We start from the raw sequence: 27356 nt of genomic DNA, 5'->3' as shown, positions 1-27356 counted from the left end.
CCATTATGAGTGCAGATTGTGATCTGTTTGAATCGAAAGTTTGTTCACTTTTTGCCCAGCGCTTAGCCTCTTTGGACGACCAGAGTCATCACCCCAGACCTTTAAAGGAGTCTTAAGTTAATCATGTTCAGGCGATCTTGGCTTTTGATCTGTGTTGTTGGGCAGAGTGCTGGGGACTGAACTCAGAGTGCTGTAGTGCTTAGCAACAGCGCTGCTGCTTTCACCTTTGGAGCAAGGGTCTTGCTTAGTGGCCCAGGCTGACCTTGAACTTGCAGTGGCCAGCCGCTGAGACTGCAGACTTGCGTCACCACACCTGGCTTCAGTACAGTATCGAATGGCTGTGAGCCGGCCAGTAAGTGGTCACCAGCTAATCTTGTTCAGTTCTGGTATTAGGCAATTATTATAATTAGGATTCTTTTTAGCTATAATCGTCATTGTTAAGAATTACTTCTGTACTGAGGAATGGCAAAAATTTTCAACTTACAGAGCAAATATCCTAAAACTTTCCCCAAACGATCATTTGGGAACTGTCACTCCCTTGAGTTCTTTGCATGTTTTTTTCTTTATCCTTTTCTCAAAGTAGAACTCTTTGATTTTAATTTTTCCTAGAGAAAACAAAACACTCCTATAATTTTTTCTCAAATAAATAACATGATGCCATGTCTTGAAACCTTATTAGTAAGATGCAGTTAATGTGAGAACAAAAAACTTTGAAGTGAAATCACTTTATTATAGTTTTCTGACTCTTGTTTTACAACTCCCCCAACTTTCTAATTTGTTAAGAAATAATGTTTTAGGTATTGGTCAACATACATAAAAATACTTGTTAATTACAAAAATTTGGAGGTTTTAAGATCCAAATTAAATTTTAGGGTTCTTTTGTGAGGAGCCTATTGCATGCTGAAGTGAGTGTAAAATGTAGAACAAAACCAAGCATCTGTGGGATATTATATTTATAACTGACCCCTTATTTCCTGTTCTTGTTACTTTTATATTGAAAATCGTAATGTATTTTGACATCCTAGCAGATTATTTTTCTCTAGTATTAAGCAGAGTTTGGTTAATATTCAGAGTACTTTGGCGTCCTGAGAGCTGTAATATGTGTGGGGTGACACAGTACTGCATTCATCAGTGGATACACACTCAGTTTTGTCTACTGAAACAGAGTTTAAGTTCCAAATCATGCTTCTCATGGTGTACCAGCAGGTGGCAGTGTGCCATTAATGGATTTTTTTTTTTTTTCCTTTTCTGTCCTCTTCCAGGTTGTCCTTCAGTAGCAGTTAGGAATGAAAGAAAAACAAAAACCAAAAACCTGGAGTCTAAAGAGGGGCTTTGTTACACTTGTTTGCATAAAAGAATTGTCCTTTGTGCTTTGTGAGTTTCACAAGTGTTCTAGTATTATGGCATGCACTGAATCATATGGAAAGTTTTGTCTGTCTATGGGTCTCTTAACTTAGCAACAAAGTGAACTCAAACCGGTGATGGCCTTAACAGAAAAGTAATACCAGTATGCTAATTTAGGTGATCACAACTCTAGAGATTCAGTCCACTTTTCCGTTGCTTAAAATACTAGGAGATTTGGACCGGAAATTTATTTATTTAGTGCATTGTCATCCCCAAATCATTCACCCAGAGCACAAGACATCTGCCTTCAATTGTCTGAACAATATGAGTACAAATCTTTCTCTTCAGTGAACTAAGAGAAATCAGCAGTATAACTATCTTTAACTATCTTTTATACATATACATACATATATAAATGTTTTTTCTTTCAGCCTGTCACACTAATGAAACAATATGATGTTTATTTATTTCACTAATAAGTATATTCTCAAGGTGCATCCATTTACCTATAAAAGTTGGACTGAAAATTTGTAACTGACCAAATAGCAATTGACAAACACTGTAAGTAGGCCTTCTTCTCTTTTCTTAAGTGGTGGCAGTAATGACAGTATTTCAGTGTTTAAATGTCACCTCAGCCCTCTGGGAGGTCAAGGCAGAAGGGTCGAAGTTTGAGCCCAACCTGGGCAATTTAAGTGACTTCATGAGACCCTGTTTCAAAATAAAATTTTTTTAAAATGACTGGGGATGTTCCTCAGTGTGAAGGCCCTGTGTTCAATTCCCAGTACTACAAATGTAGATAAGTAAAAATTATAAAAATTAGTAAGTAGTGGGATACTTAACTCTCTTTTGATATATCCTTAGAAACAGCAGGGGGTGACCTAATTTCCTCTCCCAGGCCTCCCCCACCCACCCTAACGTTAGTATTTTGTGAAAGTAAGCGGCTCCTGTTTGGTAGGAAAGTAAAGTTGTCACAAGATTCTGATGAGAAGCCCGGCTTCTGTTTAAACAGCATGCAGCCTCTCCCCTCCAGCCCTCCCTCCTGGGAACCCTTATCACATATTTGCCCTAAAAACATTACCCACCTGCCTTGTGCTTTATAATGGCAGCTGCATATCTCTTTATCTTGTGGGTGATGTGCCTTTATATTTTGAGAAAAATTTCCAGTAACAGATTCGATTTACATGGACAGAAACTTGAGCAAATGCCAGACTAGCAGGGGGGCCATTATTCTGCTCTATAAATAAGTTTAAAACAGAAAAAACCACACACAGAAACCTGTGAATCAACATGTTTTGGTCTAATTGAGGGGAAAAGCAAGACAGATAAATTTTGAAATGCAAATGATCACCTTCTGTTGTTTAAGAACAGTTTCTGCCAACTTTGTGTTCTTAGCTGTTAAAACGTCCTGAGCAGTTCAGCACCGCGTATGGCCAACAAAGTCCAGTGTTCGCAAGTTTCTGCAACAAACCTGAGACCTTTTCACAAAGTTGCCTCTTTAAATATTAAAACAAATCCAAACAGAAAAAAGACAAAAGCCATGGCACTGTCTGCGTCTACATCTGTGGAAAAGCCAGGACCTAAACGCTGCAGCTGCAGACCTATCCAGTGGGCCTCGAGAATACGAATTCAATGATCAAACTCAGCCCTGATTTCAAAGGCGAACCCATTGCTTTTAGGTCCACTTTGTATGCTTAGATGATGCAGGATGGTTCTGTAGGAAGGCTTTATTTTAAATAAACATCACTAGTGGTAAATGGTTCCTCTTGTACTGCAGAATGGAGTTCAAGAAGAGAGGAAGCAAAGAAATGGTCCACAAAGCAGGGGCAAATTAGGTGGCGTGGCAGTGTAAACACATACGGGCTAGTTGCTGTGTTAGGAGGCTCTTAGATACTTTATTAGGAGACTTAAACAGGTTCTTTTTTATTGTGAGAGCACAGGAAAAAAAGCTGGGCCACATTATATATTATTTTCCTAAGAACTTGCTTATAATTATTCTAATTTTATTTCTGTTTGAGCACACACACACACACACACAGGCATGTCTTAACCAAAGGATCTTATATGCTTTATCATTTGATACTATAAATCTTTGCTACGATACTTAAGTATAAAGGAAAAATAAAAGAAGATGTCAAGGGAATACTTAATTTTTTTTTGGTTACCCCTATTTTTTTTCTGACCAGTATTAACTCTCATTTTTAAAAAAGCAGCCAGAAAAATAAGTTTCACACTATTAACCATATAAAGCACAAAAGACTATATTTGAAAGTTTAATATAAGCCCTAACACAAGTGAGTAAAATTATGTTATTTTGCTAATACTTTATAATCATTTGTTTCCCATTTTGGTCTTCAGCAAGTTGATATGGTGCCTATTAGCGTCTTCAATTTTATTTTCTACCCAATTATGAACCTTTTAATTTAAATGCTTGAAATTTACAATATTATTTTTCCCTGAATGCTTTTCAGACTGCAGAATTTCTGGGTGAATATGTGTGTAAATTGAAGACGTCCATAATGCTTTTCACTGCAGCCCAATCTCCACGCTCCCAGATGTCAAATGACAGCTTTGCTTCCTCTGTTAGGTGATTTCACACTTGAAAACAGCTCACAGCTGATGGGGAAAAGTGAAACATAGAAAAACCATGCGGAAGAGTATCTGCAAAATTCAGTTTCAGAGCATGACTTTGTTTACTACCGTCTTTTGCTCAAATACCCATGAATATATTTTTCGAGGCTAGTCTCTTCTGCCCTTCTCCATAAACATGCTTTCTGCTTGATTTCTTTCTTGTTAAGCATGGTATTCTGTGTGATGTTAGGTATTTTATAATTAAAAGTAGAACTCAGAGCATGGGTGGTTTAAAATGTCTTGAGACATTCAGAAGTTTAAGGGTTAGACTATTTAAATGGCATTCGGAGTTATCAAATTGGCTATTTGTCCCACAGCAAGCATTAACTTGTATGATGTTAAAGTTACTAAAGATTTTATGGGCCTTAGTTTAACAGTAGTAAAGTAAATTTTTGTTGAGTATAAATAAAATCACCAGTATGAAACCATCTGATAACCCTTTTTGTACAAAATGTAATCAAAATTCAACTTTGTCTTAGTAAAGCAAAATATTTTCCCCCAAGGATAAGTATTGATTTTTCAATGAACATTAGTAAGGTTAAAAGAATTATTTTGTTTGAAGAACCTTTTAAATGTATGTTTTTATTTATTTGTGGAGTTTGTACATAATTTATGGAAAATATTTTCACGTAGAAGAAGAATCTTAGCTTTTTGAATAAAGTGAAAATTGAATGCCAATATTCTCAACAGACAAAATTGTTTACAGAAGGAAGGATTATTTAGGTATAAGAATTTGTGAGTCCTGGATAGTTTAACAAAGCAACAATCTAATTTCAGGAAGGTGAAATTGATAGAGAAAGCAAATAAATAATACAGATTTATATTTTTAAATAATTTTGTAACTAAGAGATATGTCTTTATTCCTAGTTTGTTTTTTTTCTCTAAAGGAGAAAGAAAAAGGTGAGAAGGAGTTATATAATTGTAAAAGAATACAATAGTTGTGAGTAATAATGACATACTATGTTTCAAACTTTTTTTTTTTTTTTTTGGTCTTTTTCGTTTTTATCGGTACCAGGGATCGAACTCACGACTGCCTGCTTGCAAGGCAGGCGCTTATGCCACTGAGCTAAATCCCCAGCCCCTATGTTTCAAACTTTTATCTCTTTGATTTAAGCAGACTTTATTGATTGATTTATATATTTGATTTATTTGATTTAAGCAGTAGCTGTTGTATACATAGTAGACATTTTAGTGTTTTTTGTTGAATGATTAGCAAGTATATTTAATCATTTGCTTTTGGTTCTTATCATCATTAAAATTCTGTTTCATTTAGAGGAGAACCATTATGTTGTCAGGTTTGCTATAGAGTAGTGGAAATTTTATCCTGAGGAAATTCCCTGATGTATTTCCCCTCTTAGGCTGACAAAGCCTGTGATGAGTGTAGAGTATAAGCAAAAAAGGCTCCAAATCTACAGAAGTGTGACCTCAACCCGGCAAGGCCACTCTGACGCAAAGAAAATGAGAGTGTGTCTAGGAGAATTTGAGCATCTGCATCCCCAGGCCGTGCTCCATCCCTAGATAGGATGTATTCTAGACCCTCCCAGATCCTGGCTGTTGTCTGTTCACTTTGCGTCTGGGTTAGGATCGTTTTGTATTGAAATGGACCAATTCTGTATTCATACTTCTTGTGTCAGGTTAGCATGTGATTTGTCACCGGTGGTGAGAAAGACAGGATAATGGCACAGAGCTCACTCCCGGTTATTTATGCATTAGCCCACCCCAAGAAGAAATTCTTCAGCTGTTAGAACCAGAACATTCCCAAGGTTGGTGAATTGATAATGCTTTTATACAGACGGGTGAAATACAACGTCTTCGTCATTTCCTGATGATTCCTGATAGTATTGGTGGAGGAAGGCTGTGGTGGTCAGCTTTTCATAACAGAGGCCTGCGGCGTTTATTTGGACTCCATCTTGGAGCTGCTGATACACAATGATTCCTTGGCCCTGTTGCTTTGTGTAGTGGCAAGCAGCACATCCTGGTGGGGTGGGGTATAGTAGAGCAGATCCACTCTGCTCTGGACAGGGAAACAAGGGAAAGGAAGGGGCCCAAGGTCCCACAGACCCCTTTGAGGCCACGCCCCCACTGACCTAGAGACCTCCCACTGGGCTCCACCTCTTAAAGGTGCCATCACATCTCAATATTGCCATGCTGAGAACTGAGTCATTGGGGCACCTCTTAGATCCAAACTATAGCAGGGGATTATATCAACACTTAAATTATCAAAGGGAGGTTAATTTTAACCTTTTATTTCTCCAACCCTTTTTCTTTATGATCTGCAAATTCTATGTTCAGAAGAATATGAGAGTGAACTTATAGTTTAAAGCAATCGCTACAGAGTAAGGCTTCTTATTTTTGATATCTAAATTGATTTTTGGCAACTCATTTAATTTGCCTCACCACTGAGTTATTTTACAGAAGAAAGTGGACTCTTTTTGCCCCTTATATTTAGCAAAGGTGATGTAGTGCTGAGTCTTAAACATTATTTCCTGTTGCAGTAGGGTTGCCACTTTGATCAAATTATCTGCTCCTGTACCCCCTAAAATCTTGTCGGTTTTAGTCTCTGTGATGTAACCAGGATTACTCCTTCTGAGCAATTCTTCACAAGTATTTTCTTGCTATAAATGTTTGAAAATGCTAAGGTTTTAAAAACTGAATGATGATAAAGCAAATAGGGTTCTTGAAGCTCCTTTAATAACCGTGCGTGCTGCTGCCTGCCTGCCGAGCATAGCTGCAGAGCAGCAGAGAAAGCGGTGCCTGTCGCTCTCACAATTTTCAGTTAGCCTTTTTCTCATCAGTCAGCTTTAATGGCTTTGGTTGGGTAACACGGTGACACCCGATGGCTATTCAGAATGGAGTTGTTGTGATATGATCAATGGAAAATGGAGCCTGCTGTTGGTTTTTTTCTCCTGGAAATGCAGGCTGAGGGAGTAAGCAAGACTGTATGGAGCTCAGAATTATAATCAGTCAACCATAAGTCTTGTGGTAGTTATCTGTTTCTTATTTTATCTCACAAGAAAACAGTATTGTAATGGTACCTTGAGTAAATAGTTCTTGGCCCTGGAGTGCTGAATCAAGTGAAATCAAGGAGTTTTGACCCAAGTTGTACAGATTAATTACAGGAAAGCTAGGAACATGGTTGCCAGGTCACCACGACAACAAGAAATTTGGAGCCGGTGGTGGGTGGGGGAAAAGCAGAACAAGGTACTTTGCCAACCTCATCTGAACTAGCTCGTGGCGGCGTCGGAGCTCACATCCAGTTCCCCACAATACGGAGGCCCCAGGGGTGCAGGTAATTGAATTACCTGAAAACCAGCTGAATTAATAACGAGGAGGTGGCAGGCAGCGAGGTTGGATGAGCCGCAGAAGCAGAGCATAGAGGTGGAGCTGGAGGGGAGCGGAAGTGTGGAAAGCACCAGTCTCTGCCGCCCAGTTGGTCAGTTTCTCTGGACGTCCAATGACCAGTTAGAGAGATGGGATTCAGCGAACTTTCTAATGGTTCTCCCACTGCGCATGAATAAGCAGTTGCATAGGTGTTGGAGGGCTTTGTCAAGCAGAGAATGGGTTTGGACAGCTCACGTTTTCTGAAATAATGTAAGAAAAAAGGGGCCGACTTCTCATTGCAAAGGGCAGGCTGGGAAGTGGAGATTCTAGACTCCAGTTAGTCTTCATGCTAAGAATTAAGATGTGGCTTAGTGAAGTCCTGATACCTTAGGTGAGTAAGTTCTGTTCTGTTCATACTAACTCATTCCCAGTGTGGGCTCGCCGTGAATGGCTGTACATCATCAGACTTAGAAACTGCTAAGCATTGACTGTTTATTTCATAGGCATCAGAGGGGCAATGCAGACCTGAAGTTAAAGTAAAATTTCAGGAGCTGGGAGTGTGGCTCAGTGGTGGAGCACTTCTCTACAAAAACAAAGCCAAAACCAAAACAGCAAAAACCAAAAGAAATTTTATTCTCATAGATGATAGGGCTTTTAGTTTAGTACCATTTTTTGTTTATGGAAATTTGAAAAATAGATCTTTATAACAGTACCCTAGGGAAAGTGAGGTAGTGTAGCTGTCCCATAATGCAGGTATGTGAATTTATTTTGGATTACTTTAAAATATATTTCTAACTGATGCTAAAGATCTCACCAGAAAACCAGCCAGGTATTATAGCTGGTGTCGTAGCACATTTTGGGGAATTAGAGTCCTTATGCTGAACTGGGACATGGGAAACTTTGGGTTATCTCTGATCCTGTCGTCTTCTTGCCCTCAGCCTCCCATCTCTGTCCCTGGAGGTAGCAGCAAAGGCAGTCACTACGCAGAGGGGACACTGGTGTCCCCTCCTCTGCACTCCTGGAGCTCATGGCTTGCCTGGGATCCTGCAGTCAGCATCCAGCTGACCTCTGCTCTGGCTTTCCCCTATCTATGCTTAGATAACATTTTGAACGTGTGTAAAAGTGCAGAGGCCTTGATGTTGATCCATATGCTCAGTGAGACTTAAAGAAGACAAACAGGAGGCCTGTGTAGGTCCTTTGAACGCCTTGGAACAGTGCTATAAAATACAAGATTGGGGTGTTTATTCAACAAACATTTATTAAATGCCTCCTGTGTCCCAGGAGCCTAAAACAAAAGACATAATTGGTATAATATTGACAGTTACTTTTGAAGTTTTATATCAAAAAGAGACTACTCAAACAGAAGACATTTCCGTTAACTAGGGTATTAATACACTTTTATAAGTGAATAGTTACATTTATAGAATGATATTTTGCTGAGCTAATAAAAGACGTGCTTAACTGTCCACCCCACAGTTCAGTTCCATATATTGTTGGACACAAAACATGCTTTCTTCAGTGTTTCTTTCTCTTTGCTTTCTAGTCGTCAGCTGTGGTGGAAGACTAATGGTCAGCCCCTGCATAGACAATCTTTACACACAGCAAGAGCTGGTGCGAGAAATTGACTAGGATTTTGTAATTCTAGTCCCTTTCAATTAGCAGCAGATGCTGCGGGGAAAGATTGTCTGTGTAGGAGCGCAGCACTAATGTTTCCGAGCTCCGGCTGACGTGGGATGCTCGTGGCAGAAGAAAGATGTTCCTTTCCTTGGTCCAGGTGTGTGGCTAATGACCGATTAGGTTTTTTAAAAGCTTGCCTTTTTCTGCTCCTAAGTCCATTAGTGAAGTTTGGTTCCCTTGGCAGAAAGTTAACTTCTTGACCAATTGTAATGGCATCTTAAGTGCTCTTGAACACTTAAAGAATTTATGGAACATTCAGAGACCGCAGCTTCCTTTTGATGAAAGTATACACAGTGATTGGTTTTAAGGCTGTAAAAAATTCACTTTTATTTGCATATCTTTTTACTTACCATCCTAAAAGGTAATATTTTTCTTTACTTCTGTATCTTTTCCAAAACAGTTTTAAAATCCTTAAGATTTCCTTTGCGAGGTGATGGGAATCAAACTTGGGACCTCTCACTTACCAGGCAGGTGCTGCACTGCTGAGCTGCATCCCTAGCCAAATTCAGACATTTAAAGTCTAATTTTTTATTGTTACACAAGAAAAACTTCCATGACATCACAAAACTGTATTTTTCTTTCTGTCTTGGAAAGTATATTTACTGTTAATTATCACTTGAATGCATAGGTCTGTCACTTTACAGTTAATTATCATTTTGATGTCTGGATAAGATGTTTTATGCTATTTATGTGATAAATTGTTCCTGTGTGTAAACATTGGCCTAGTTGGAGTGTTACTTAAGCACATTATTTGTGGTAGTTGCTGCTTCTTCATTGAGTTTTATTGTAACTTGAAAGTGGAAAAAAATAAGACTTCTAAGACTCAGTTTGTTTAAAAAAGTATAGTTAAGCAAAACAGTTTAAGAGAAATATTTCATTCTTCTAAGTTAGAATTTTGTCCTTGTGGAATTCTCCGGAAAGAGTTCCGAGCCTTGCTGTGCTTCCCATCCTGGAAGGAGGATGGCAGCGCTGTGGGGGAGGGGATGGGTCATCTCGGAAAAGCATTTTAACAGCAGCATCTTCGAAAGGAAAAGGACATGCTGAATTTGGGGTGTCTCAAGACCATATTGCTTAAGGTCATCTTTATAAAACTTTATAAGAAGACTGGTTTGCATTTACAGCTTGGGTTTAACTTGCATTTTCCAGTTTTCTCCATGTTTGAATACAGTTACCAACAGATTTTTAGCTGTATTTTGGCTTTTATTTTTGAGCCACATCTTTGCTAAACCCATGCAGCTGACGCCACGTAGTCTTACAAGGCTGGGCTTGCCTCTGGGACTCAGGGTTCCATTCACACCTCTTCCTGTGCGCATTTAGCTGCTTCTGCTCCCGGGTGCAGAGATGAGCTCTGGTTCGAGTTCATGTCTCTGTGCATCCCTCCTTACTTTCTAGGTGCCGGCTTATTGTTATTGATCCCTTTGGGAGTCAGGTTAAATGCTGTCAGCCCTTACTCTCAGAGGGAAGCTGAGAAGACAAGATGCATGGCTGTCTTATGGCCTGAAAGATACTCTTGTGCTGTGTTTTAGGGAGCCCGTGGGCAGTGTGGGTGACCAAGCCTGAGTGATTTTCCTGAAACATACCCTGCCTGGCTTGGGAAAGAGCGTTCTGTGAGGTGTTGAATCTGAGTCAGTCCAAGTGAGGCAAGGCCCACCTCATGCTTGATATCTTTATTGTTACTTTTAAACGTATTTATTCACTTATGAGATGTGACAGTTTGAATCGTTTGTAGGAATCAGTAAGATTCTATAGCGTAGTTAGGGAGTATCAGAGTGGATTGCACTACAGTGAAACTCTGTTAATTTTACTAAACTATTTGCACATATTCGATGACCCCAGAATTTATTGGATGAGTTAAAATCTGTCCTGGAGCTGCTTCTGTGTCCCCGTTACATTAAAAGATGGAGACAGTGAGATTTGGTGACACTGCTGCATTTCATTTGCCAGCAGTGCTCATTCTGGGTTCTCAGGGAAGGGCTGGGCGGCAGACGGGAAGGAGAAAGAAGATTCACGCATGCTGGCTGCTCGGCTTAGCATAATTTCACTCTTCGGGCGCCTTAAATTAATGGACAGAGGAGAAGTTGTGAGAAAGACTCATGAGTGCTTTTGAAAGCACTTTTCAGGATGATAAAATGAAGGTTCCAAGCGGTGGAAAGACGGCTGGCTGCCCTCATTTCAGGAAGGCTAGGCGATGTCCCCAGCCGAGCGAGCTCTTATAGCAGTCACCCTGCCATTGTGCTCTGGGACATGGAGAGGGTGAAGATCAGGCACTGTTGGATATCACCAGCTCCTTCGGGTTTTGGCAGGGTAACCTGAGAAATTGTTTTCAGAGGCAGTAGTTAATTTTTCCCCAAATCACTTTGCTTAATGCTTACAAGACCACCGCCCCTGTGGGGAGTAAAGATACTACCCAATTCAACCTGGAAACTGCAAGTGTAGGATATTGGTGGGGGCTGTGTTGCACAGATATTAACACCTTCTGTTGTCTGGGAAAAATATTTTGAGCATTGATAAAGCAGTAGTGGAGCATATCCTTTAAACTAATAGCCTCACAGAGGTATTTGGTATTTCTGTACTTTGGATGTTAGGCTTGGATGTTATACTTGGGTGGTGTAGAACTTCATTGTAGCTTTATATATGAGTCAGTGCTCTTAGTGCGTGCTTGAGTTTTTAAATTGATTTTGGGAATGAAGCAGGCTTAGAGCAGAACCAGACTCTCTCAGGTTTCATTTCAGCAGTGTGACTGCAGTGCATGTCTTAACATTTTTAAAATTGGAATTATTGCTCCTTAAGGCTGTTAAAAGGACAGCTGAAGTCATTTGTTGTGAGAATCTAAAAAATTTTTTTTCTCTTTTAAAACCTAGAAGAAATTCTGTAAGGGCTTTACTTTTTTCTGATGTTCAGGCTGCCTGGCTGTTAGTAGGTTCTTCTTTATATCTTCCTTAAGTACAGAACCCTCAATTATAGCTTTGAGTCATCTATGAAAATCAGGGACCGCAGTTATGATGTCACATTAATTAGTGAGTCTCTGCTTAATATAAAGTCATTCTGAAGAGTTTCAGGCTATGTTGTTAAGGGGATACCTTGAAGATGCATTTAGTGTATTTTATGTCCCAGTGAAAAACAGTTACCTTCTTATAGCTGTGGTCCCGTGACTGGCTCCCAGCCTAGCTGTCTTCAGGCTTTGGGAAGCAGTTTTTCTTGGATGGGACCAACAAGCTCCTTAGGCCTGGGAGTCATTAGAAAGCTGAGCTCATTGCATCCAAGAGGAAGGAAGGAAGAGAAAATGAGGAGAGAGGAAAGAAGCCCAGCAGCTGGGGGAAGAAAAGGTGGGGACCGAGGGAGGGCGGCAGCTTGCAGCTGACCAAGCTGAAGGAGAACAGTGGGCCCTGGGTGGGCTCAGCCCGCACTGGAAGCTACTGTGAAGCAGCATGAGGGTCACTGCCTGCTTGGTGAGGAGCCCAGTTGAAAGTTACCAAGGACTTAAAAGCAGCAGAAGCCAGTGAAGCTAGATGAGCTGAGCAGGTCTGCAGAAAACAATAAAGAATCCACCTTGCTCTTCTCCTGAGGAACCTCTCACATTTTTCCACCCAGCTGCTTCTGACTGCAGAGGTGATATGAAATGGGCATCTCAGGGGACCAGTGAACAGGCTCCGAGGTTTCTTTGAAGTCCTTTTATCTTGCAAATCCATGCAAATTTTACATTGTGTTCCATAAATGGTCTGTGTTTCTTTTTAATAATAAAACAATATCTCACTTCCTCCCGTACATACGAATACCTCTGAAGCTCAGGAAGGCACACTGTGTTTGCAGAGTGGCTTCAGGACACCCCTCACACCCTGTACACTGATGCCCTGTGCTGGGGTACACAGCTTTGGGAGGGGTGTGGAGGAAGCACTGTGTAACATCACTCTCCATGATGGAAGCTACAGTGGTGATGACACTGGGGCTTTTGCTGAATTTGAAAGGCATGTTTACGAATTGTGTTAATTACACAGACCCATCTCAGCCACGCTTTGCTCACTTCTAACGAGGAGCTTCATTATGAATAGAGACTTGGGGTAAGGTTCCAGGACTCCTCGGGGGTGTGTTTGATCCCAAAAGCCACTTTCTATTTCCCATTGGTCTGGATCAGATAGCTCTCACCTCCCTGGATGCATAAATACAGTATTCTCTTTCCCAAAGTCACTCTGCTCACATGTGTTTTTTGTAAACTTGCTTGGACATTTTAAATAATTCATGAAAAGCATTTAACACGATTCCTTATGTCATTATAAAGCATTTGTGCTAAATGAAGCTTCTTGGTGGTACCAAAGTGCTGATCCATTCACTTTGGATCTTGAGTTGTTAACTATTAGACTAAGAAGTACACATGACTTGCTGGGTGATTAAAGAAAATGGAATACTGAAATTCTTGAGCAAAAAGATCAATCATTGACAATGCTAGTGGGAAAACTGACTGTAAAAAGCACAGAGTCCATGGAGGCACAGCGCCGGGACCTAGTTCATGCTGTTTGCTGTTTTGGGTTGGGTGAATCCCATAGCTTGAGACTTCACGATGGAGAATGGCTCTCTGTGCATGCCAGACATTTGAATGTTAGCTGATGGCCGTTAGAAGGCATGAAAGAATTTTATTTCAGTAAAATCTATTGCTTGGTTTCGACTGCGAGGAAATGTGCAAACCATCCTGTTTGTTGACAGGAATGTGGTACATTTCCTTTTTACTTTTCTAAAGTTTCTGAGAACATAAACCCTTTCTCAGCTTTCTGAGCACACATTTCTAGGTGCTCTGGGGGGGGTAGGGTGAGGAAGGGGGCTTTGAATCTGGATCTGGGAGGGGTGGCATGCACACCTCACAAGGGAGACCTCAGGAAGTTGCCCTTCTCAACTGCCATGGTAGGGAATCCTTAAATATCAAAAATCATAGGATGCAGAGCTCAGTGTAAGCTAGGATGTAACATATCTACAGTGTAACGGGATAGGAGCAAACGGGTGAGATCAGGTGATTTTGGTAAGACTCAACCCAGAATTCCTGGTTCCTACTTCCTTGTTCTTCTAATATGAAAGACTTTAAATTTGTGAAGAAAATTGTATAGCCGAACACTCTTAGGGCAGATGTTGCCTGCACATCTCTGGCTTCCCTGTGTCAAAGGAAACCCTTCACCTGTCGAAGTTACAAAGTCTTGCCACACTTTAATTGTACCACTTAGATGTTTATGTAGACTAATAAGTATAAATCATCCCAGAAGCAAATCACTACATATTTTCTTACCAGTCTTCTTTTAAACAATAGAAAGCTATTGTTTTATAGCTTTTCCTTTTTTTGTATGTGTGTGGTGCTGGGGATTGAACCTAGGACTTTGCACGTACTAGGCAAGCCCTCTACCACAGAACTGCATCCTCCACTCTGTTTATAGGTTTTTAAAAATAATGCATACAAAAATGCGCTGATATACTTTAGTTGTATATGAAGGTGTCGTTTAAAATGATACAGTAGCATTCCACCACATAGGTACCCTAGAGCATACAGGATTGAACTTTACATAGGTACCCTACAGCATATAGGACTGAACCCCTCTTACTGGATTGGTGGTTAGCAGTTATCTAAACAAGCGCCTGTTTAATTAGTGCAGATGGTTCTAGGAAGGTTGGAGTCTTTCAGTTAACCAAACTGAATAGTTTGAATCAGTTAACGTTGCTTATCTTTTTACTACCTAGCTGAGGGCAGCTAGTTAGAAAATGAAGGCTGTGATTATTTGGGTTGAAACTCTGGAGGAGGACGGCTGTGAGGCCAGAGGAAGGTGTGTGGAAAGGGCTGCCGAAATGAGTGATTTCAGTATTTTACATAAGAGGACCTTTATGTCTCTTTCCCTACCCCTTTGCTGTCTACAACCTTTGCTTCAAGCCTTAAGATGCTCAGGGCATCTGAAGAACTGCGGCTCTCAGTACGATGCAGTTACATTACATTAAGCACTGGTGGAAAGGGCTGGCACCTGGGCACCCTGGCCATGTACTGTTTTCCAAGTTAGGGTTCCCTGCAGTCAGGAAATAGGGTCTGTTTGCTTAGTTGAGGCGAAAGGGCCAAGATTGGCACACCTAGTGACTGATAGGATGCCTTTAGGAAAGGACAAGAAAGCAAACATGGCTTACGGGCCACAGGCCTCAAAAATGGGGCAATGAGTTGGTGGTGGTTTGTGGAAGAAGCTAAAAGATGGCACCTAAAAACTGATACTATGTTCAGGAACTTGTGCTGGAGATAGGGTAACAACAGGTAATTTCTAAACAGTATTCTGAAGATCCTTATTTTAGCCAGTAGGTTGAGTGGTGACTGAGCGCGGTGTCTCTGGCTGTTTCTCAATCACAACTTGTTTAGTTGAAAAGCGATCACTTCTATAGGGAAGGGCAGGTGAAATTGAAAACCAGGTCTTCGTGTGCCATGTGACACTGAGGGAATTTCACTCCTCTGGTTTCTAACCTGCAAGTAAAAGGATGATGAACATTGACTTAGATGTGTTTTGAAGCTTCTCTTGAACTTAAAAGAGTTTTTATTTCTAACATATGCCTTTAGCGTTTGGAAGATAGAATCAGCTGCAGTGCTTCGAATGTGAAAGTTGAAGCAAAGCGCTGACCTCGTAGTTCATGTAACTTTTAAGAGTAGCATCTTGAAGGTGTCCCTCTATCAACTAAAGAACAAATGTCTCCATTTAATATATGACTGCGTCAGAGAAAAAAATGCAGCCACAGTAGGTGACCAGAGGGATAAGTAACTTGCAGGAATTTTGAAAGCCCAGTAGTATTTAGTATCTGCTCGCTCAGCATTAACAAGGTCACCTTGCTAATACATGTTAATTTTGAAAGTTTAATTGACCTTTGGAATTTTAATATCAACCTTTTTTGGTATGTTTAGAGGTTGGAGCAATCACAGAGGAAACGGAAGCCTGTGACTGGTGGAGCCTGGGTGCTGTCCTCTTTGAACTTCTCACTGGCAAGGTAAGCAGCGACCTGGATGTTTAATAAATGTGTCCAACTGCCACCTTGACTTCCAGTTGGGAGCGTTAGCTTTTGCCTTTAGTTTTTAGGTCAGAGACTAAGTAAGAAAAGGCTTTGACACAAAGAAAAATGAAAAGAGAAATGCAGACTTACCAAGACTCTGGATTTAAAAAAAAATAGGGTCGTATTTGGTTGAATAAATCAATGGTAAAATTCTGTTATGTCACAGTGTTTCATAGTGTATTTTTCTCCTTTGTTTTCCTGATTCAACTGTAAGAGGGTCAGATCTGTAAAGTTTATAATAAGGATGTATTAGATTTTTTCTAGATGGCTTTAACGTCTTAGCTGAAGCAGAGAGGGAATTCTAATTTTTAGAAAATTAGTGTAGCTATTAAAGGTAACATCTTTTTTCTTAGGACTAAATTTTTCTATCTGTTCTAGCTTAAGGACAAGGATTTATAGTCTCTCTGATCAATAACTTTTAAGTATGTTTGATTTTAATAGACTTTAGTTAGGCAGATTGCCTCCTGGGAAGAAAACAGAGGGAACGAAGTTACATTTTTGCAGATGTCTGCCTTAACTATGTAAATACGGACCGAAGATTGTTGTGAAGTTCACAAAGCACTTTTCATGTGTTTAAACTATAAAGTGTTACATAGACGTGAAGTGTTATCTCTAACAGATTCCACACTTTGAAGGTGGTTTTTAAGAACATTAAAATGTGTCAACGGTTTCAAGTCTCTCTTTGGCTTTTGTGTGTAATTGAAGCTTTTTCATTAGGAGCCCTTATTTTCTAAGGGAGGGAGGGGAGAGACAGGGCCTGTCCTATGATCTGTGGTCGTGGTATGGGCTGCCTTGGTGTCAGTTAGTTTTGTAGGTGCATGGCCTGAACTGCGTAGGTGGCCCTGACCCGCCTGCACCCCACCCAGATCCCTGTGCTGCAGCAGAGTGTGCTGTAAGATGTGTACCTGATTGATCGTTTCAGACTTTGGTTGAGTGCCACCCGGCGGGGATAAATACCCACACCACCCTGAACATGCCGGAAAGCGTCTCGGAGGAGGCTCGCTCCCTCATTCAGCAGGTAACTGAACTGACCTTTATTGGCTGAGCGTTTACAGCCTGCAGCCCCAGAGCCTTAGAGAAATTAGTGCTGAGCAAGAAAGATCCATTTATCATTACACATTCAGAATGAATGCTGTGTATTTTTAGATTTCTGCTACTGTCAAGAGTTTTGGTGGGGTTAGAAAAGGTAGGTAAAACTTGCTGGGATTAAAAAATAATTTTTTTCAAAAAATTGAAGTTAATATTTGTCAGCCCCACGCATTTGTATAGATGGAAAATTTGAGTGTTGCATTTAGCTTTCTGGGACTGCTCTGCTTTTGCTGTTGTGTTTTATAACCATGTAGCGAGGACTATTTTCACTTTTTTTATATTTTCTGCGCAGTTCAGGCTGGTCTTGAGCTCACTTTGTAGCCCTGGCTGGTCTTGAACTTGTTTGCACTGGTGCTCCTGCCTCAGCCTCCCGAGTGCTGGGATTATAGGCATGTGCCACCATGCCTAACTTCATTCTTTATTTTTTGCTTAAATAACAGACAACATATTTCTCACCTCTTTAATTCTTATTTATAAATAATAATGGACACTTCAGGCTGTGGAGCAGAGAAGAATTGTCAGAAAATTTCGTCAAGTTGAATCCCTTGAATCCCTGATCAGTTGACGGAATTTGCAGTGATATCAATTAGTATGTTCGAGTGGCTTTGAAGAAAGACACTATTGGTAATTAAGGTTTGTTACCCCAGGGACAGTCTTAGAACCCTAGCGCATGTTTTAAGATGATTTCTATGTTTAAAATATGGGTTTAGTACTTCTTATCTGGAATATTTGAAACCAGAAGTGTTTTTCTAGTTTTGAAATATTTCCAAAGACTTTCCTGAGTGAGCAGCCCTAATCTGAATTTGAAATGTTCCAAAACTTGAAACTTTCTGAAACTTTCTGATTATCCTGTTGAGTTCTGAGTTGAGGGTTTCAGATTTTTGGGTTACGAATGCCCCGCCTATGCTCCTGGCATGCTGAGTGGTGTTCCTGGGTGCGATGGGGCACTGAAGCTCTGCAAGAATCGTCAGGCCTGGGTCCCTGTATGTCCATGAAAAACAGTATGGAAGCTGGGTGTGGTGATGCACACTCATAATCTAAGCACTCAGATGGCTGAGACAGGAGGATCCCGTGAGTTCGAAGCCAGCCTAAACTACACAGAGAGACACTGTTTTGAGAAATGAAACAAATAAAAAATATGGAGGAGAAGTTTACCTGGAAAAGATCAAGAGCCAAAATTATTTAATGAATTGTAGATTTTTTTTAATAGGAAAAACAAAAATGAAGACAGTATAGGGGAAGGAAATATATATTAAGAAGAGAATGGCCTTGTATTCTCTGAAAGAATGGTTTTGGTTTCATTCAACAAATATTACATGCAGGGCACAATGTTCTCAGCCCTCAACAGTGAGAGTCCAATAGCTGTGCCGCAAGGTGGACTTAATAAAGGAGCCAAAGAGGCTTAGAAAACATGTTTTCAGGTTGGCAGCAGTGCAGGGTTCCAGTCAGTGCAGTGACATTACAGTGGCACTTCAGTTCACCAACTGAATTCTTCCCATGATTCTGGTCGCCAGTGGGTTGAATGAGAACAAATTCAATAGTTAGGTTCAGTGTTGGCCTTATAGGGAATTTTGATTTGGTTCTGGTCTGATCTGGTGTATGACCAGAATCATGAAAAGAATTCAGTTCGTGAACCGAAGGTACTGCTGTGTTAGGAAAAGTTTTGTGTGTGGATATTATTTTGCTGGGTCTTAGAGAGCATTTTAGCGGGGCAGGGTTGGATGTGGGAGCCAGTGAACGGTTTGAACAAAGGCAAGAAGCAACTGGAAAGACCCAGTGGGAAATGAAAAGTCTGGTTTATCCGGAGGGGGATGAATATAGGGTAGTAGTGGCAGGGGGTAAAGAAAGGTGAGTTGGGGTTTTCTTACAGGGTCTCACCCAAGGTGAAGGGACATGATTCACTGAAAATTGGACATGTGGAGCCATGCAGAAAAGAGACAGGGTCAGAGTCAGCCTTAGGAAGGTTCATTTGCCCTGAGTTGTGAAATGTAAAGAAACACAATCAGGTTAGGAGAACTGAGAGCAGACTCAGCGCTCTGTGGACTAACACGTCAAAATTTAATTCTAGCGGGGTGGTGGAAGAGCAGCTTCCTATTTGCATGGCACAAAATACTTTTGAAGTAATTGAGTAGGTGAATAGTTTAGAGAAGGTACAAATGCTGCTTTATTTCTTTTCCCTTAAAGTTGTCACATTGCATAATGGCGAGTCGCTTCCCTGGGCCGTTTGCCGAGCTCTGCCTCGGCCTGGCTGTGAGGTGCGTAGGACCGAAGAGCAGGCCAGGCTGCTGCATCCTGGTGCCCTGAGCCTCACGGTAAATCAGCCCCGCGCCGGCCTGCGAGGAAGCTGCCACTCACGCTGAGGAAACGGCATCAGGAAAGGGAAAGGGGTCTCTTGGCGTGATTAGCAATGTGTCATTTTGACTTTCCTCTTCCACTACCTCACAGGTCACCGGGGTCATTTTAAAAAAATCTTAAAATGATTTATATGGCAATAATTATTCTGCTTTGGGCAAATTTTCTCCACTTTGGTCTTTCAACTCCTTGCTTTGTTCCTAGGTTTTGTAATCTCCTGAACTCAGGGTTCAGCCATCTGCCCCTGACAAGCGAATGATGCTAAAGTAAACACAGTTACTTTTTTTTTTTTTGCATTTAGCAGTTAAAAAAAATCTTCCCTGCACACTTGTCTTTACAGTGTACATTTAGCTTCCTGTGACACAGGTGCTCGCCAGGTGAAAGATACTGGGCAGCGAGCAGACCTTCAACACAGGCTCCCGGGCCTTCTTGCTCAGCTCTGCGCCTGTTCCTCCTGAGCAGGGAGGGTGCCAGTGGCCATCTGGGGTTCATAATTCTTTTTGGCAGGGAGGGTTTGAGGCAGGGTCCTATTAGGTAGCCTAGGCTGACGTCAGACTCACGACAGTCCTCCTGCCTCAGCCTCTCGGGAATGCTGGGATCAGGCGCGTGCCACCATGCCCAGCCTTGGGATTCATGGCCTTGAATGTGACGCTGGCTGTCATTGTCTTTGGAACAGTAGAATCTTTGTGTGATCTCTGGAGGCCTCGAGCGGAAAGTCATAGATAAAACAGACTTTTACCTGTAGATTTGTACTTAGGAATCAACGGAGGGAGGAGCCCGGGAACTAAGTAAAGGGACTCATCAAAATGCAAATTTTGTATTTGAAATCATGTTTTCAAGATTTGGAAGGAGTTGAGTAAAAAGGCCAATTGAAACGGAAAGAAAGGGAGGAAGAGAAAGAAAAAGAAAAGATACATATTTATTTCTTCAAATAGTTATGTGTATTCCTGAAATAATGGGATGTGGTTAATTCTTAGCAATATTTGATATTAAATTTATATTAAAATACCTGATGCTTTTCACATTGCAATCAGGCATGGAATGTCCATAGGAAATGAGTTTAATGCACTTAAGGTATTCCCATGAAGTTTGTTTTATAATAAGAGCTTTTTGACACGTCTTAGCAAGTTCTGATATATATAACAGTTCTTTGAGCAGCTAGTTTTAATAAACAGGACGTGGGTCATTTTGAGTGCGAGACATAATAATTTCAAGTGGAAAGACCGTTAGCGTAGGCCTTTGAAGTAGCTGCTTCTCTCCCCTTGTGGACCGGGAATATCAAAGTGAAGTAATAGATTCTTGGTGTTTGCCAGTCTCAGATCGATGAGGTAGTGCAGTGGAATGAAGGGTTTGGAGTCAGAAAGCCTGAATTCAGATCCTTTCTTTGCTGTTTGCTGCCTTTGTGATCTTCAACAGATTTCCTGGAGCCTCTCTCTCTCTCTCTCCTCATCTGTAGAAAAACCATAGCAGCTATTTGTAGAGGAACAGTGAGTTAAATGAATTAACCTGTGCACACAGAGTAATGCCTGGCCCACCGTAAGTGTTATAGAAGTGTTGTCATTATTGATAGGATGTTGTGGAAGCTTCGTGATACAGTTTGTGGTGAAACAAATACTTGAATTCCAGGGCTGCTAATGGAAGAGGGAAACAACTGCTGGTATTATGAATAAAAAAATTTAAAGTACTAGATTGACACATAGCAGGCAATCTGTTGTGCATTCTACACATAATTGGATTAATGAATCATGAATGCCAGTAGAAATAAAAAAGAGAAGAAACAGAAAGTTTGGTTGAATTTGGTCCTGTATCTGTAAGACCAGTAATGGTGCAAAGAAACCATTGAAATATTCCAGGTGCACTTTGGGTGTGGTTTGAGGAAAAATGATCTATTTTGGCATCAAATTTGAGTGGCCATGATTGCATAAGGAAGTTGATGAAGTTGACATTCAGAAGTATGTAAGTGAGACAGAAAAAAAAAAAAGCAGTCACTAGAGCGCTCTGGAAATGGATCAGAGGCTACAGTAATCTGAAAAGTGTTTGTGAGTGAGAAACAGCCAGACTTTGAGGAAAAACAGGGAGACTCGGACATTCCTGACTCAATCTGCTCCGGGCCTCCTCTCCACGCTGGATCAGGTGTAAAGGTTCGTCAGGTGGGCAGGTGTGGGGACCAAGCCTGAGGCTGCTCACATGGGCACAGGGACAGGGCGTGTCCTGCTACCCATGGGCAGGGCATAAGAGCGTGAGTGGCCTAGGAATCCGGACGTAACCTCAGTTCACTCACTAGTTGACACAAAGGGGCACAGACACCGGGGTCTTTGAGGAAGTCACACTTTAGAACACAAGCCTTTTGAGAAAGAAGATGACACGAACATAAAGAAACTCTGGGCAAATTCATTGCTGCGTGCCCGCATTATGCTGTACAACAGGAATTCTGTCAGGCCAAAAGGAAACACCACTAAGCAGTAATTCAGACCCAAAGAGGAAATGAACACTGGGAATGGTGGCTGTGCATTAATAGAAAAGATTATACATGTATTTTCCCAGCTTCTTTAAAAAGTCATAAAATGGGGTTTAGCAACGATTATAAAACCATGTTTTGGGGCTTATAATGCACAGATGCAGTGTGTAAATACAGTCAGCTTCTGCTGACTGTAATCAGATTGAACTAATTACAGGTCAAAACTATTTGGAGAAAAATTGCTCTGTAGTGAACACATATAGATTTACCCTTTGTTATTCTCTAAACAATGCAGTATAGCAAATATTTACATAGCATCTGGCATCATAAGTAATCTAGAGATGATTTAAGGGTTATGACTTAAAGGGTAAGCGTGTAGTTTATTTCCAAGTACCATACCATTTTATATAAGAGACTTGGGTTTTGGTGCCCATGGTGGGTCATACAGTCAATCCTTGTGGATACTGAGGAAAGACAACAGTAGACAAAAGAAGGGTGAAAGAAATGGACTTTATGGTACAAAGACTCCACCTTTTACTGAAATTAAGATAGTATTATCCAGAAGTGGATTGCTGCAAATTAATATACATGTGTGATCCTTATAGCGACCAGTAAAAAAATCCAAACCAAAGCAAACAAAAACTCCTAGAAACAGAACAGTAAAAGAAAATTAGCAAAGAAACAAAATGGTACAGTAAAAAGTATTTAATACAAGAGAGTCGATAAAGGGAGGCAAAAAACGACAGCAGATCTACAAAGCAAAATGGCAAATGTAGGTCTGTGCCTGTAATTACAAAGCGGTGTCTACACAAGCCAAACAAAAGGCAGATATTGTTAAAATGATTTTAAAAGTGAGAGTCAGCTCTTTTTTGTGTACGAGAGGCACACTTTAAATTCAGAGACACAAGTAGGTTGAAAGAAAAAGGATAGAAAAGGATGAACCATGCAAACAGTAACCATAGAGCCGGAGTGGCTGTATTAAACAGAAACAAAATTGGCTCTAAAACAAGGGACTTTATAGTGGAGCCTGACAGGTGTTTCATAACAATAAAAGGATCAACACATAGGAAACCGTAGCGGTTACAGATGTATGCGCACTCATAATCGCCCCAGAATTTATCAAACAACACCTGGATTCAAAGGAAGAATGAGCAGTTCGGTAATAATAAAGAAAGACATCAGTACTCCATCCTTGGTCACTGAGAGAAAATCACACAGACAGAGAGGACTCCAGTCTTATTAAACACCTATAGCTGACGTACATGGGGCACCCACTCAGTGACTGCAGAAGGCACATGTGAAGCAAGCCCTCCCCCAGGTAGACCAGGGAGTAGGTCACACAACAAGCTTCAGTGTTTAAAAAGATTGCAGTCATACATTGTGCTCTGACCATCACAGAGTTGTTAGAAATCATCAGCAAAGAGAGAGCTGCTGAATGCACAAATATTTGAAAATTATACCACATACCTCTAAAGAATTTATGGATCAAAGAAATTCTAAGAAAAAATACAAAATGGTATTAACTGCATGAAAATGAAAACAGTGTATTTATGGAGCTAAATCAGTTACTAAGGAAAGTTTATGTCTTTAACTGTATGCTAAGAAAAAAGAAAAAATCTCAAAAGTTTAAGCCTGCATAAGAAACTATAGAAACAAAGCATAAAAAGCAAGGTTCCCTAAGCAGGCAGAAGAAAGCAGAAATCAGTAAGACAGGAAAGAAATACCACTGAAATCACAAAGTCTTTGAAAAGATCAGCAAAACTGGGAAACATCAGCTGACTCCTAAGTGTTCTAAAAGCCAGAGGACCTGGAATATCCAAAAACAATTGTCAAAGGACGAGGCGAAGGTGGAGGGCTAATACTAATTCCACGTGACGGCAATTAAGACGAGTGTGTTTTTCACAAATGGTGGCAGGAAGTCAAATATTCATTCACAATGCTAAAAACAGGATGTATTAAGACCCCTCATACCATAGGGGGAAAATAGTAACTTGGGGTGATCAACAGAGCTGCACATAAGACCTAGGAGTGTAAAAATTGTAAAAGCAAACAGAAGAAAGTCTCCCTGACCTGGGGTTAAGCAAAGAACTAATTAGGCATGACACCAACTCTTCACTCATAAAAGGACATATTGATAAAGTAGACTTCATTAGAATTAAAAACTTGAGCACTTAAAAAGACAGCATTAAGAAAATCAAAAGACAAGCCACAAACTGAGAGAAAATGTATTGACTTGAATTCAGAATGTACAAAGAATTCTGATGAGTATCACAGCTAACTTCAGTTTACAGTGGGCAAAACATTATTTCCCCATGGAAGCTATGTGAATGACAATAAGAGCATGAAAATATGCTTAATGTCAAATTAAGAGAATAATAAGGTATCACTAGTGTGCACTAGAAGGGCTGTTACCAAAAAGACCGAGTGCTGAGACGCTGGGGGAACTGGAGCCCTCTCCCACGCCTACGGGCACTGCATCAAAGCCTGGTAATTTCTTCAAAAATTACACACAACTTCCCATGTGGTCCAGCAGTTCTGCTGCTAGGAATGTACCCCAAAGAAATGAAAAAATGTGTCCAAATGTTAACTGCAGTATTATCCATTGTCAGCTCAAACTGGAAATCCAGAGCTTCTGTAATCGGTGATGGGATTAACAAAATGTGGCGTATCAAACAGTGGGATCGATTCACAAAACGCTGGTACTGCCAGAGTGGTGAATCTGAAAGGCATTGTGCTGAATGAGGAAAAGAAGCTACAAAGATAATGTGTTCTTTGGTTAGATTTACATGGAGAGTTCAGAAAAGGCAAATTCATAGAGACAGGAAGCAGACTGGCGGTGCCGTGGTGGGGTTGGCAGGTGGGAATGAACTGCAGAAGACCAGGAGGAGGAAGCTTCAGGCCATCGGTGTGTTAGCACTGGATTGTGATGGGGCTTACACATCTCTGCGTTTACTACAAAACCAAAAAAATCGCCCAACTGTATCTGTTGATGGTGGTTGAATTTCATAGCGTATGAATTTGAGGATGCATGACTTATCTCAAGACAAGATTCCTTCAGTACGCCCAGGGCCCTGAGATAATTGTATAAGATTACTTCTGTTTTCCACTACTAACAATCCTGCTCATATAACAATTCTTTTACATGTGATTTATGTTTCTGAAGAAATCAAAACCTGTTTCATTCATTGAATCAAATTATTTCATTTGAGCCAGCAGTCCCTAAAAAAAGATTTAGGGATACAGATTAGCTTGTGTAGACTCTAGGTAAAGTTTAGTTCAAACCACTGTAGTAGTTAGTTACCAATTAAAACATACTGTGCCCCCAAACATATGAATTACGAATTTAATGCAACATCTAATTATGTCCTATTGCACCTTGGGAATAGGAAATTAATCTTTGTGTACTGTGTGGTGAGGTTGAGGGAAATTAAGTAAATCACCCAAGGTCATCTTTCAGAACAGTTGAAAACCATAAATTCAGTGAGATGCACCCTGTACCCCACGGCTGGAGTGATGTTGGACACTGCTGTCTTTCGTGAAAACACTGTCGGTGATAAAGTCAATTTGTCTGTTGAGAGTCTCTTCCCTTGGTTTTCCTTTGATTCCCTGGTTGGATTCCTGTGGCTCACTAAATCCTTTTCCTTTAGCTCTTGCAGTTCAACCCCCTGGAGCGTCTGGGTGCTGGAGTGGCCGGTGTGGAAGACATCAAATCTCACCCGTTTTTCACCCCTGTGGATTGGACAGAACTGATGAGCTGAGCACCGCCCAGGGCTGCCTGCGCACATTCTGAGCTCTGTGACATGGTGATCTCCCTGATCACAGTGATTACGGGGCAGCAAGCATTGGATGGAGGCCTGGCAGTGACCGAGGGGAGGAGCTAAAAGAGCGTTCACATACACTTAGCGTCTGGGCAAGACACCAGCTGACTGTGCCAGGAGCGGTTGTGTACATACCTGTAACCAAGGTGGCACTGCAGGCGAGGTTTGTTGTGTGCTATCGGCTGGAACAGGAAGGTTCCTCTGGCAGTCCCTCTGCCTCACAGCTTGAGTGTGAAGCTGTCTCACTTGAAAGAAGGAACCTGCCGTGGCAGCTGATGACCGTCTGCTAACCAAGCTTGGTTTGCACAGTCAGATTATTTGCGAATAATGCATGGAAAGTGCTTGATGAACAGTGTCATCGATGGGGCTCAAGAAGTAACAGAAAAGACACACGTGACGTCTAGGAGGAAACCCTCTCCGAGACGCTGCATAGTGAGGGATTTCAAATGAGGCTCTGCATGGTTTTAGAGGGAGAAATCACTGTCGTCGGCGTGGGACTTTGGGCTCAGTAGTGCTTTAGGGGAAGAACTGTAAACTCTTCTCGCAGTTCAGCCTCCTCTTTCTTTCCTCCTCTTTCTGTTTTTTGCACCCTTTGCTCATTCTGTTCTTTCTGCTCTTGTCAGCACGTGTGCAGCAAAAAAGGGAACAGAGTATTTATTTCACAAATTGTATCACCTTAGTGGGGACTAAGAAATCATGACAGAAAATAAATGTGCTAACCAGGTAGATGTCTCCTTCTTTACTGGCTGACAGCTTTAAATATTTAAAACATTTTCCAAAGAATTTATTATTGTTCCTTTTCAGAATATTGTCAACTTTTGCTGCTGCTGTGTATATTTAACTTCATTTTACTTTTTGGTAAGTGGACCAAAAGGCGCCAGAGGATCTGGTCTAAATGGAATGGAATGGCAGGCATTTTATTTCAGCGATAACGGTTTCAGACTCGAGCTCCTTGTCTACTTGATATTATGTAGAAGGCTGCGAGCATCTCCAGACGTTTGTATTTGTTTTTTCTTTATGTTACCAAGATAACTCTTGTCATGCGTTGTTCAGAAAGATCTACAAACGTTTAAAAAGTGTTGTCAATTTTTAACTTTTTTCAAGGAAAAATAAGACACTATCCAAGTTAGTGGCCACACCACTCAAAATAGTAAAAGTTTCTCTCTCTCTCTCTCTTTCCAACCCTGTCTTGTTTTTTTTTCTTTCTTTTCTTTCTTGTGTGTGGTGCTAAGGATCAAACCCAGAGCCATATGCATGCTGGGCAGGCTCTCTGTCACTGACCTATATCCCCAGTCCTTGAAATTTTTCTCCTGCGTTTTTGAGATACACATCGGAGCCCACCCCTGCTCCGTAAGCTTCTGTACAGATCCATCTGCCATCAGCCAGGTCCTCCCAGCAAGTTCCATGGAAGCAGAAAGCGCTTTAGTGAAACAAAGGAAATGTGCAAGCAGTTTTCCTTTCTCTATTATTCTACTCCCCTTTTTCCTTTCTGGTCCCCTTATAACCTGAACCCCAGCTGAAGGGCTGCAACAACACCAGGTTGGGGAGCAGGTCACCAGGATCATGTCTCAGTCCTGATGACATCACTCCCTGGATCTGAGTTCAGCTCACCAGCCTGG

At 41.0% G+C, this 27356-nt stretch overlaps 1 protein-coding gene across 5 annotated transcripts in view; it reads left to right on the top strand.

Annotated features, from left to right (window-relative positions):
• Positions 1–26461, top strand: part of Rps6kc1 (ribosomal protein S6 kinase C1) — a 160526-nt gene extending 134065 nt beyond the window's left edge. For all 5 annotated transcript variants that reach the window (XM_013157504.3, XM_023567045.2, XM_063236734.1 and 2 more), the window contains 3 exons: positions 15875–15957; positions 16943–17038; positions 25567–26461. In XM_013157504.3, coding sequence (XP_013012958.1) covers positions 15875–15957; positions 16943–17038; positions 25567–25677 — 290 coding nt within the window. In that variant the 3' untranslated portion in view covers positions 25678–26461. The remainder of the gene's footprint in view (positions 1–15874; positions 15958–16942; positions 17039–25566) is intronic.
• Positions 26462–27356: the final 895 nt, after the last annotated feature.

The sequence above is a fragment of the Cavia porcellus genome, unplaced genomic scaffold, assembly GCF_034190915.1.
Source record: "Cavia porcellus strain 051 isolate PalLab524CR breed Dunkin Hartley unplaced genomic scaffold, mCavPor4.1 scaffold_26, whole genome shotgun sequence".
In the NCBI taxonomy this organism is placed as follows: domain Eukaryota; kingdom Metazoa; phylum Chordata; class Mammalia; order Rodentia; family Caviidae; genus Cavia; species Cavia porcellus.
Note: the sequence above shows the minus strand (reverse complement) of the source record. Positions and strands in the feature narration are given on the sequence as shown.